This window comes from Pipistrellus kuhlii, unplaced genomic scaffold, assembly GCF_014108245.1.
Source record: "Pipistrellus kuhlii isolate mPipKuh1 unplaced genomic scaffold, mPipKuh1.p scaffold_m20_p_12, whole genome shotgun sequence".
NCBI classification, from domain to species: domain Eukaryota; kingdom Metazoa; phylum Chordata; class Mammalia; order Chiroptera; family Vespertilionidae; genus Pipistrellus; species Pipistrellus kuhlii.
Genome location: NW_023425427.1, coordinates 7,118,611 through 7,130,618, shown reverse-complemented (window position 1 = coordinate 7,130,618; position 12,008 = coordinate 7,118,611). Strand labels below are relative to the sequence as shown.

The 12,008-nt window shown below is 38.5% G+C and overlaps 1 protein-coding gene across 12 annotated transcripts in view; it reads right to left on the bottom strand.

The window, feature by feature from the left end:
- Positions 1–336: 336 nt before the first annotated feature.
- Positions 337–12,008, bottom strand: part of ECPAS (Ecm29 proteasome adaptor and scaffold) — a 93,112-nt gene continuing 81,440 nt past the window's right edge. For 4 of the 12 annotated variants that reach the window (XM_036432998.2, XM_036433005.2, XM_036433004.2 and 1 more), the window contains 8 exons: positions 11,591–11,799; positions 10,816–10,859; positions 10,527–10,719; positions 8,725–8,863; positions 6,428–6,533; positions 6,134–6,222; positions 2,470–2,662; positions 2,166–2,439 (listed from right to left, as the gene is read on the bottom strand). In XM_036432998.2, coding sequence (XP_036288891.1) covers positions 2,397–2,439; positions 2,470–2,662; positions 6,134–6,222; positions 6,428–6,533; positions 8,725–8,863; positions 10,527–10,719; positions 10,816–10,859; positions 11,591–11,799 — 1,016 coding nt within the window. In that variant the 3' untranslated portion in view covers positions 2,166–2,396. Of the gene's footprint in view, positions 622–2,165; positions 2,440–2,469; positions 2,663–3,799; positions 3,917–6,133; positions 6,223–6,427; positions 6,534–8,724; positions 8,864–10,526; positions 10,720–10,815; positions 10,860–11,590; positions 11,800–12,008 lie in introns of those variants that run through there. The other 8 variants (XM_036432996.2, XM_036432997.2, XM_036433006.2 and 5 more) reach the window with 5 other exon arrangements.

Sequence of the window (12,008 nt, the reverse complement as noted above, 5' to 3'; positions counted from 1 at the left end):
GTAAAAGAAAATTTCCTGGGTTCTGGCCTTCGCACAGGCCTCAGAAAGGAAGCTGTCAGCACACAACCCATTTCTTCAGGAGTAAAGCAAGGGAGTTCAACTGATTACAGAGCCCCTTCCTGAAACAACTTCATTCAATGTAGGTGCAGTTCTGAGATTTTTTTAATCCAGCTTCTCTACAACATTGTTTATCCCTTTAATGACAGCTTTAATCTCTAATAACTATTTCCATCAGTTTTACCAACAACCACCTCTCAAACATTCATGTTTCATTAAGCTCACTCAGCCCAGATACTTTTAAAACATCAAATAAAATAAAGCTAATAAGGAACAAAATTTAAGGCATTTTTTTGTTTTTATTTCAGCCAAGGAATGATGCATGCTACAGATTAATCTTTATTTTTCCCACTTGGTTTTTCAAAGAATACCACCATTTTCATCACAACGAGCATGGCACTTGTTCGTTTCTTCCACTTCTAAATTATTCCAGATTTTCAAGTGTTTTCTTCAGCAATGATGCTTTCTCCTTCAGCTCAGGTCGGCTGTCTGTCTCCATAGTGGCTAAAGATTCAATCAGGAGCGTTCTGCACTCAGATGTCAAACTTTCCCACTGTTTAGACTCTGAATCGAAAGAGAAAGAAGAAAAAAAAAGATTCCTCATAGAACAAGCAAGTACAAAAAAACAAACTAGTCATTCTGCTTCTCCTCCATATATCATACCCCCAAAATAAATGCAAAGCAACCACCTGATAACAACTTAGTATACAATGATCACAGGTTCAGCAGTTGTCTCAAATCCTAATTATTGACAATAACCTGAGAACCTATCAGGGAGTTCCATCCTCTGCCCCAGTATTAATGAGATGAAAAGCATCTAGGGATGCTGAGGCAAAGTGATAAGTAGGAAGTATCAAGGCAAAGCACAAAGTGACCAAAAGATCATCAACAATACATAAACCCTCTTTATAAGATACTAGAGGCCCAGTGCACAAAATTCGTGTATGGGGTGGGCAGTCCCTCAGCCAGCCTGCACTCACTCCAATCCGGGACTATCCCTCTCGCAATCATGACTGCTGGCTCCTAACCGCTCACCTGCCTCCCTGCCTGATTGCTCCTAACCACCTCTGCCTGCCTGCCTGCCTGCCTTATGCTCTGAACTGCCTATGCCTGCCTACCTGATCACCCCTAAATGCTCCCCTGCCAGCCTGATCACCCCCTAACTGCCCTCCCCTGCTGGCCTGATCACCCCTAACCACCTCTGCCTCAGCCCCCACCCACCATGGCTTTGTCCAGAAGACATCCAGTCTAATTAGCATATTATCTTTTTATTATCTTATTAGTAGTATAGATGTTTGTTGTTAAAAAAATCTTAAACAAATTTCAAAATTGCACAGTCAGTTTCAACAGATGATAATTTACTAATCCTTTCTTTAAGGGGAGCATCAGAGAAACTCAAAGTAAAGATCCTAAGTTTTATTTGTGAGGTTCTGCCACTTTGGCACATTACCTCACCAGTTAGCCTCATTTTATTCACCTAGAATACGTTCATGCATATTTGGCAAACAGTGCAAATTCAATGATCTGATGAGGGGCCTTGCTCTTTCATTTCAACAAAGAAAAAAGGAATTACAAGGTGTATAGTGTTAATGAATCTAAAAAGCCTGTTTTATGGAGCCCTAGGAGAGGTATTTTAAATGCTAAACAAAAATAAAGAAGTAAAAATTGCAAATATACAGGACCTGAGAAAACTACTCCTTCTTCCCCATTCCCTGGGGTTAAAATAATAAAACAAAAGAAAAAAGAGGCCTCCTTTCAAATTAGTAACAGATACACCACTGAAAAAAAAATATTTTCTTTTACCACAGCCATTAGAAGAAATCTTCTTGCCCTGACCAGTTTGGTTCAGTGGATAGGGCGTCAGCCTGCAGACTGAAGGGTCCCAAGTTCAATTCTGGTTAAGGGCATGTACCTTGGTTGCGGGCACATCCCCAGTGGGGGGGGGGGGGGGGTGTAGAAGGCAGCTGATCGATGTTTCTCTCTCGTTGATGTTTCTAACTTTCTATCCCTTTCCCTTCCTCTCTGTAAAAAAATCAATAAAATATATATTTTTTTTTTAAAGAAGAAGAAATCTTCTTTATAAGAAGGTTAAAAAAAGGAAAACAGGGAAAAATAGGATTAAGAAAATGCTATCAAATTAGATGACTCGGGTGGATAATTGTTAAAATGCTTTCCCAACTCCACTTTTCAGTGAGTCATTCTGTTTATTTACAATGGGACAGTGAGCTATTCTTCGCCCTGTCAACCATGTGCCGTAATAACAGGATTAAATCAGGATTCATACTGGAAACAAAAACTATTATTCTAAGATAACTACAGCTTCATAAAATTTAAACACTTTAATAAAATTTAAGGGTTTTAGCTTTGTCTATCCCACTTAGACGTGTGTGAGTGTGTGTGTGTGTGTGTGTGTGTGTATTAATTTGTAATTTAGAGTATATGCTTATTAAAAACAAAATAAAACAATTTCTAAAACATATGCCATAAAATATTCTGGCTTTCCAGCTTTCAATCAGAACTATCAGGAACTCACCTTCAAGCTTTTTAAGCAGTAATTCTATCACAGATAAAGCTTCTGTTCTCACAGATGAGTACGTCTTATTTTCTAAGAAAAAAAATCACATAATGCACATTACTTGTTTTATGTATCTTTGAAACAAAAGCTCCAAGATTAAGTTAATGTTACTGAAAGATGTTAAGAAATGACAAATTCAGGGTAAGACACACCTTTTCTGAAGTAAGCTTCCCTTTCCGAGTAATCTACCATTAAATACTTGAAATGTGCTATGTGTCACCAAACATATCAATCACCACACCAAATGGCAATATTTAAAAGGGCCCATTTTAGAAGTGGGAATTCAAAAGATGAACACATATTCATCTTCTCATAATACCTAAGAAGGGTCTTTAGGTTGCATGACCTCAAATTAACAAAGAACATTACATGACCCAGGGTGAAGGCAAAATCAGAGACACCTGCCTGAGACCTGTAAAGACCAGTTTCTTCACTGCCAGTTCTTTATCCAAAAGCATGCCACCTCCAAGAATTACAACTAAAAAACATACTTCCTTGATGTCTACTCTAAATCAGCTGTCACCACCCTTTCAGACCTCATGAACCACCAGTGGGTGACCATTGCTCTAGAATAGATAAAGCATCTAGTTCATGGTGAAATTGTCTACCGAAAAAAATTAACACAACCAAACTCACAGCAAGGAAAGCACAAGATGAGCTTATAACATCCTGTTCTGTTACAAAGTACAGAAGGGCCTGTAAGAATGATGGTGACCTGTCAAGAGGATACAGGAGTCAGCTTGAAGGAGCCTGCACTGGCCAAATCTGTGACCATATGAGTAACAAATTAAGAAAAATAATCAATTATAAACCAACTGGGAGAAAAGGAATCCATGAATCAGTATCAATAATAGAGGAAGGGAGAGGTAGGATCTTGCTTATGAGGATGCCAACTATCAAAAGGTAAAAGAGAGGGAGGCTGGAGTTAGAAAGCCATCTCAGTAAAAGCAGGTTCAGGAAGAAACCTTGATGTGTGCTAAGTCTAGAAGGCCTTCTGCAGAGGAGCAGCATGCCTGCATGGCTTCACGTGTCTTCCCCAGACAGCTGTAAAGAAGAGCAGGTTACCTAAATGGTCTTAAAGTATTCCCCACAGGCTGCTTATTAGATACAAGGAAGGTGTGTGTGGGGGGAGGGGAATAACTAGAAGGTAGAGAAAACTGAATATACCTTGACCAGATAACCAAATTAACATCGCCAGTGAGGGCAGATGGACACTGCGTACCTCCTGATGTGAGGCACGTCACTTATGGAGGGAGTGTCCAACTGGGAAGTCATGACCTGCATCTCATCAGGAGGAAACATGAGAAACCCTACAATTAAAAAAAGATGTGGGGAGCCTTTTCTTCAAAATTGTCACTGTCATATAGGACAGAGAAAAGCTGAGAGGAAGTGTTTCAGATTAAAGAAGAATAAAAAGATATAACAACTAAATTCAATAAATGATCCCGGACTGAAATTCCTCAATGGAGGGGAGGGGGGAAATTCTATAAAAAACATTACAAGTCAACAGAAAATCTAGACCATGAACAATAAAGAATTTGATTTTTTAAATTGCATCATTGGTATACTGCCGAAAGTTGTTAACTGTACCGATCTGATGTAAGAGAATGCACACTGAAAAATTTAGAGATAACGGGGTGTGATGTAAACAATACTTTCAAATGGTTCAAGAAAAATATGTATATAGAAGTAATGATTTAAGTAAAAAGGGCAAAATGTTAACAGGTAACTTTCGTTAAAAGATATATAGGTGGCCAAAACCGGTTTGGCTCAGTGGATAGAGTGTCAGCCTGCGGAACAATCCCAGGTGCGATTCCGGTCAAGGGCATGTACCCTTGGTTGTGGGCACATCCCCAGTGAGGGGAGTGCAGGAGGCAGCTGATTGATGTTTCTAACTCTCTATCCCTCTCCTTTCCTCTCTGTAAATATATATATATATATATATATATATTTAAAGATATATAGATATTATATGTTCTATTTTTATTTAATGTCTTGACTGGGCCCCTCAGCATGAAACAGGAGGGAAACCGAAGCACAGGCTTATGAGAAAGTCACCCCTCTTCATGGCAGCCCAACCTTCCTGTCCCCAGGGTGGCATCGTCCATGTCTGAGAGCTCAGCCTGGCAAATCACTGAGCTCAGGTTTTTGTTTGTTTTTGCTAGCTTTTTAAAATTAAATTTATTGGGGTGGGTTTGGTTAACAAAATCATATAGGTTTTCAAGTATACAATTCTATAATACATCAACTGTATATTGTATTATATTTACCACCCAAAGTAAAATCTCCTCAGTCACCATATATTGGACCCCTTTACACTTTACTACCCCTCCCCCACACTCCTTGCCCTCTGGTAACCACCAACCCATTGTCTGTGTCTATAAGGGTTTTTGTGTTTTTGTTTTTGTTTTTGTTTTTTTTGTTTTGTTTTGTTTTGTTTTGTGTGTTTTTTGCATTGATTTAGAGGGAGTGGGGGAACATCAATATATTGTTCCACATATACATTCATTGGTTGATTCTTGCATGTGCCCTGATCAGAGATCAAACCCACAACCTTGGCATATGGAAATGATGCTCTATTGAAATGACCCATCTGGCCGGGGCTGAGTTTTTGCTTATCTTGTTTATTCATTTGTTGCTTTCAGTTTTACATTATACAACTCAACAACAACAAAACAAGCAATCCAAAGACACTTCTCCCAAGAAGACATACAAATGACCTACAGATATATGAAAACATGCTTAGCTTCATTAACTACATGTCACACCTGTTAGAATGGTTATTAATAACAAGACAAGTAAAATAAGTGTTGGAGAGGTCGTGGAGAAAAAGAAACCCTCATTCACTGCTGATGGTACAGCCACGATGGAGGTTCCTCAAAAAATTAAGAATAGAGTTACCGTATGACCCAGCAACCCTCTTCTGGGTATGTACTTGAAAAATTTGAGAACATTTATTCCCAGAGATTTGTGTATTCTTATGTTCACTGCAACATTATTCCTAGTGGTGAATACATGGAAATAACCAAAATGCCCCTCGACAGATGACTGAATAAAGATGATGTATTACATACATATTACAACAGACTACTACTCAGCCATAGATAATACAATACTGCCATTTCAACAACATGGATGGATCTTGAAGAATATAATGCTAGTGAAATAAGTCCTACAGAAAAAATAAAGAACCATATGATTTCACTCATATGTGCGCTACATGTACTATTATTGCAACTTTTCTGTAAGTTTAAAAGTATTTTCAAGTAAAAGTTTTTTTAAAAAACTCTTATCACAAAGGTTTTTCTAATCTAGGAGCTAAAATCCTAAATTATAGTTCCAGGTTGATATATATCAGTCTGGTCATACAGAGTATATTAAATAGGATAGTTCAGTGGTTCCATAAACTTAGTTCCTAGCACAAAGTAGGAAATATATGAAGCTTAGCTCCCTGACCTTTAAAATCAGGACCCCTTATCAATGTCAGTTTATCACACTCACCTAAAGAATATGTGATTGATTTACAAGTTTCAAGGAGAATTTCAGTCAAAGCCTCAGGATCTGCATATTCTTCTTCCAAAAGCATTAATCTACAAAAATCAGAAAGCAAGACACAAATATCAGTTTTAAGAAATATTCCAAAACCTTTCTGGCATAAATAATTTTCATCTGCATGTATCACTTTATGATGTCATTCTAGCATTTAGTTTTAAATTTTTTTTTTAAGTTTCATTGATTATATATAAAATGCTAAGGTGGAAAAGGACAAAATAAATGAACTATGAAGCAAATTACCCCTGAAAAAAGGCATTCATTGACTGTAGGACTCCTAGCTGCACTTTCCAGGTGCTGAGTTTTAGCCGGTCACACATCAATTTGCATATTTCCTGCCGATAACAACCTGGGAAGAAAGACAGAATGGGACCAGTAGGACAGGGCGTGTGAAGAAGCAAAAGACAGAGCGAGTGAGGACAGATGGAAGGACAGAGACAGAAACAGAGGAACAGAGGGGCAGAGATGAGTGGGAGACAGGAAGACAGAAAAAAGGGAGGAGGAAAATAAAACAAATACCTTTAGTTAAAGCCATGACATTTCAAAAACAAACAGAACGTCAAGCTGACTTTGTGTCCAATTCCCAAACAAATTTCCCTGATCACAACTTCTCCCAAGAAGGTCCAGTAAAACTGTTTATAAATGTTCATTTTCAAAGCAGTATCCTTCTCCAAGGAGCTGACACTGAATCTTTACCACAGTCGCTTCCCCTGTAGAACACCCTGAGTGACAAGAAAGCAGAACTCCGGAGACGGGAGCTCCCGGGGACATGCAGGAGCTTCCGCACGCTGTGGGCTTACCAACAGGCATCAGCTCTCTTCTCCCAAACCAATCACACCAACTGCACTTGCAATTTCAATTATATAATTAATAGTACACTAACTGATGAAATAGGTGTATAAAGTCAACATTAAGTCCTTATTTTTAGTTAGATTCACATATGTAAAGACAGATGGCAGTAAAAATCCATAAGAATTCTGCACTGGAATTGCTGCATAAGAGATTTTAGCTTCTTTTTCTACAATAAAGAAAAAGAACTCAGAAATTATAGATGATACCTTGTGAGTAAGATGTACGAGAAGTCAATGTGTAACAGTTCAATTCTCAAAGGCTCAACCTTCCCCTCAATAACTGGTAAGTGAATATATATTTCTATGCCTTACACTAAAATAAACTGCTTTGGTTAAGAATCATCTATATAGATAAAAGGCTAGGTGACGAACCGTCTGTCTGTCCGACTGATTCGCCCAGCCCAGGCAATTTAAAAAGTAAACATTGACTCGTGCATGTAAACCTCTCGCTGGTGCCTATCGCATGCATGTTTTAATTTTATAATACTATCTATACATGCTATTATGACATGTAATTTTTTGCAGTAATGTAATTACTACATGAATGTTTCTTCTAATTAATTTCCTTTCTATGCACCAGGCCATTACTTTTTATATAAATTGACTACTTTTTCTACCTCATTCAAGAAAAAGTCAGTATCCCTAATGGCATAAAAAAAAAAAAAAAGGAGACTTCTACTGCAGGCCAGAACATAATGCCAAGACATAAGGCCATTTATAAATACGTATCTTTTGGAAAATCCTTCCTATACATGGCAAATACACTTTTCATAGTTCACACAAAAAAGGGAAGGCTCAAAGACAATCTTAAATCTGATTTCAGACAAATCCAATAACAAATAATAAACATACTTTTTTAATAACACTCAAACATATTAAGGTGTCTGGGGGGAAAACACTACAGAAACTAACAGAAGGCAAACTTCAGAGGACCCTAATTCCCAAGTTCAAGGTCCCAGTCTGCACTAATTTACTGTTTGTCCATCTACTTAGCCCTTTGGGAATACACGTCCAATTCTGAAAATCTCTCAAAAAGTTTCAAGGTTCTCAGTGAAACAGAGATTTCACTTGCTTATTAAAGATTTGTTTACTTACAAGACCACTAATTTCCAAGATGAAGAAACCCCACTAATATATTCTGTAGATTGCTCAGCAAATTGTATCACAAAGAAGAGTAAAATAATTCTTTTTACAGTCGAACTAGATCTATATCATGGGTGTTAAGGGCTGAATTGCGTTCCCCCAAATTCATAACCAAGTCCTAACCCTGAGAATCTCAGAATGACGGTACTGAGAGGCAGCATCTTTAAAGAGGTCATTAGGGTGGGCCCTAACCTGATACTGCTGGTATCCTCAGAAGAAGAGATTAGGACGCAGACATAGATGGTTATTTACACGCCAAGGAGAGAGGCTTCAGAAGAAAACAACACTGCTGACACCCTGATCTCAAATAGAATTGTGAGAAAGTTTCTGTTGGTTAAGCCACCTGTCTTTGGTACTTTGTTACAGCAACCCTAGCAAACTAATACAATAGGATTACTTGCCAATGGAGGAGTAAAATTTGTGTTGGATAATCCTATTAATCAGTCAGAAGGTGCAAGAAACAATAACTTGTCGCTAAGAATATCTCCGCTCTCATTAATAACCTCTGATTATAGCACTTCTTCGAGTGCAGGTTCTGGTGCTTACGCTGAGTCTCCATATTTCGGGGCCAGGCTTTGCCTAGGCCCTCAAAGGCTCCTAGCAGGGATTCCAGCTGCACTTCCTTTTCCTTCTCATTCTCGTCTTCATTTTTGGTTGTCCGGACTCCAATGCTTTCAGGAGAGTTCTAGGACATACCAAAAAAGGAAAGAATAATGTAATTTTTTTCAAAGTTACAGATTTACTATTAAAATAATCAGGGTGCCAAAGTAGGAGATGTTAACCAAGAATTGTAGTTATTTTCTTTGAGTAAAAAAGGCTATTTAAATAATATTATCTACATAATGGACTTGGAAGACTTATATTTTGAATTGATGATATTTCGAGCTAGCTGAATGAGTCACTTGGAGGATTTTCAAAAAAGTATGTATTTATAAATTGTCTTATGTCTTGGCATTATGTTCTGGGAAATCGCTTAAAGAAAATCTGAAGCAAAGAGGAAAACAAACACTGTATATGTAGTATTTTGAGCACCACATAAAAATACTTGCATTAGAATCATGGAATTAAATGTGAAAGAACTTGGCCATGAACTAAATCCAAACTCCTATAATAAGGAAACAGGTTGGTAAGTGACTCATCCAGCTAGCTTGAAATATCATCAATTCAAAATATAGTTCTTTCAAATCCATTATATAGGTAATATTATTTAAATAGCCTTTTTACTCAAAGAAAACAATTACAAATAAGCAACACAAGAAATAAGGCTATTTAAAATTATTCATGTTTCACAAAAAATAGTGAAACTATACCCTATTTCTTTAAAAACAAGTACTTTATTTTCCAAATGAAACTAAAGTCCGTTTTGGATCAAACTCTGTGCACTCCCCCCCACCCCCCAATATATGGCAGAGGCCATTAACAGTAATATATTCAACTCTCTATCTTCATTCTAGCATGGCTGGGGTGGCTTCTGCACAAGTTCAAAGGCAAAGCTTATTTTAACCACAGGGTGGGGCAGAAATATGTTTACAGTTGTGAGTACACAAAACAGAGAGATTATTCTTATATTAGCACTTACTAATTATTGTATTACTTTCCATATGAACAACTGGAAATCCAGTTTTGCTCCACCCTGTATGATAGAGACCATTCATTCCAATATCCACTCCTGTAGCCTAGAGTTTCTTGGCTTGCAGGTCGAAACCCCTGCGATAAGCTCATCTTTCTGCTTTGTTTTAAAAATAAAGCTAACCAGCCCTGGCTGGTTTGGCTCAGTGGTTAGAGGGTCAGCCTGTGAACTGAAGGGTCCCAGGTTCGATTCCAGGCAAGGGCATATGCCTGGGTTGCTGGCTCTATCCCCAGTGGGGGACATTCAGGAGGCAGCCAATCAATGATTCTCTTTCATCATTGATGCTTCTCTCTCTCTCTTTCCCTCTCCCTTTCTCTCCGAAATAAAATATATATATATATTTTTTTTTTAAATAAATAAAATAAAGCTAATCCCTGTCCCCTTCTCCCATGGAGAACTAATGGATACCGAGAATGCATCTGCAGCCAGGTTTCAGCTAAGTACTGGCCAACAGGACAGAAGTGAAAATGCCAGGCAGCATTTCCAGGAACTCTCCTTAAGAAAGCACTGACATGCCTACTTTGATCTGTCATTCTTTCTTCAGCTTTGCCATCACCTGTCTGGAATGTAGCTACACCATGGACCATGAGGGCAATGATTTTCTGCTAATTGTAGCTACACTGATCCTAAAATAAAATATGCAAACAGAACACAGAACAAATCTTTTTAATTTTTGAAGTAGAAACCAGATAGTTGAGAAGGTACAGGTGGTCATTACCTTCTTGATGAGAGGTATGACAATGTCAGAAAACTCCTGGAATCTGTCTTCTTTGGTGGCCTTCAAGACATCTGCTGCACAGCTGATTGCTACAATTTTGTATTTGGGGTTCTCTTTGCAGCACTCCTTGAGAACAGCTTGGATAATTTCATTTGTGCTGGGCTGATTAGGCACAGGCTTTTCCAGCTCTTCGCTACAGGACCCATACAAAAGCATTACAACCATTAATAAAGGCCGCCACTCTCGGCTTCAGTTTAAGAAATGGCATCTTCACTAACAGAACACTTACCTACAAGCTGTCACCACACAGGCAATGGCTTTCAGCAGTTCTTCCTAAGGGGTTGAAAAATGAGGGTGCTATTAAGCACATGTGTCATTTACATTCTTTGCACCATGACTACAATTTCATAATTATGACAACAAAAAATAACCAGAGTCTTCTTATCTTTAGGCTCTTACTGTTTAATAAGTACACCCACAGATGCAGAATAACTGTCTTTCTCTCCATTTCATAAAGCCTGGAGAGCTGACTTGCCCAAGGTCACACAGGCAGAAATGTGGACCACGGAGTTAGAACTAATCTGCTCTTAGTCCAACTCTTCTTCTGTGGTACTGCACTGGCCACCACTGACATTTACAGCATCAAGTAGATTGTTTCATGGTGCCACAATCTCATTTTCCCCGCTGAGTGTTCACTGTATCCTACAACCGCCCTTGTGCAAAAAATGACCGTTACTAATTCATAGGCCCAGAGATGAGCATCCTCCGATCCAGGTTTGGACAGCCTGCCTTGCTACTCAGTTTCACATATGCTCAACCCTGATCTGTGCATGAGGTCATGTTTAAGACTTATCTTAAAAAGCTGAACAAGATAAGTAAAAATCAATCTCCAGCATCACTATGCAGTATTCAGGACACGTGGGTTGCACTTTGAAATTCTGATTCACAAAAACAATCCATCTGATGTCTCACAAAACCAGATTCTAATTTTTGTGAGAAATGAAAGAGAAGTCATCATCTTTAAGGAGACCTCGGGTTTAACAGGGCGTGAGTGGTTCCTTTACCTTTCCTGCCCATGTTCTTCCTGCGAGACCTTGCAGCAGTGCTGTCAGTATCATTCCCAGATACGGAGGTACCAGGGAGCTGGTTTGTTTTGCAATTGATGCCATGGCAATTGCACCCTGGGCTTTCATTTTCCAGGACTGAGACTGTAAAGCCTTCTGGGTAATAGCAATCAACTCCTGCAGGTATAACCGAATGCCACCAAAGGAACCTAGGTTACAAACAGCAAAATTAAAGCAACTTTTAAGTGGAAAAAAAATTTTTTTTTTAATTACTGCTTTTTCTTTCCTAAGTCTGAAAAGATAGTCAGTGACCACAGTCTAAAGCAGTGATTCTCAATGGTTACATCATGCCACTCTGTAATAGGGAGAGAAAGCAGGTGGTGTTGTGACTGCAGGACTTCATGTACATGGGTATGTA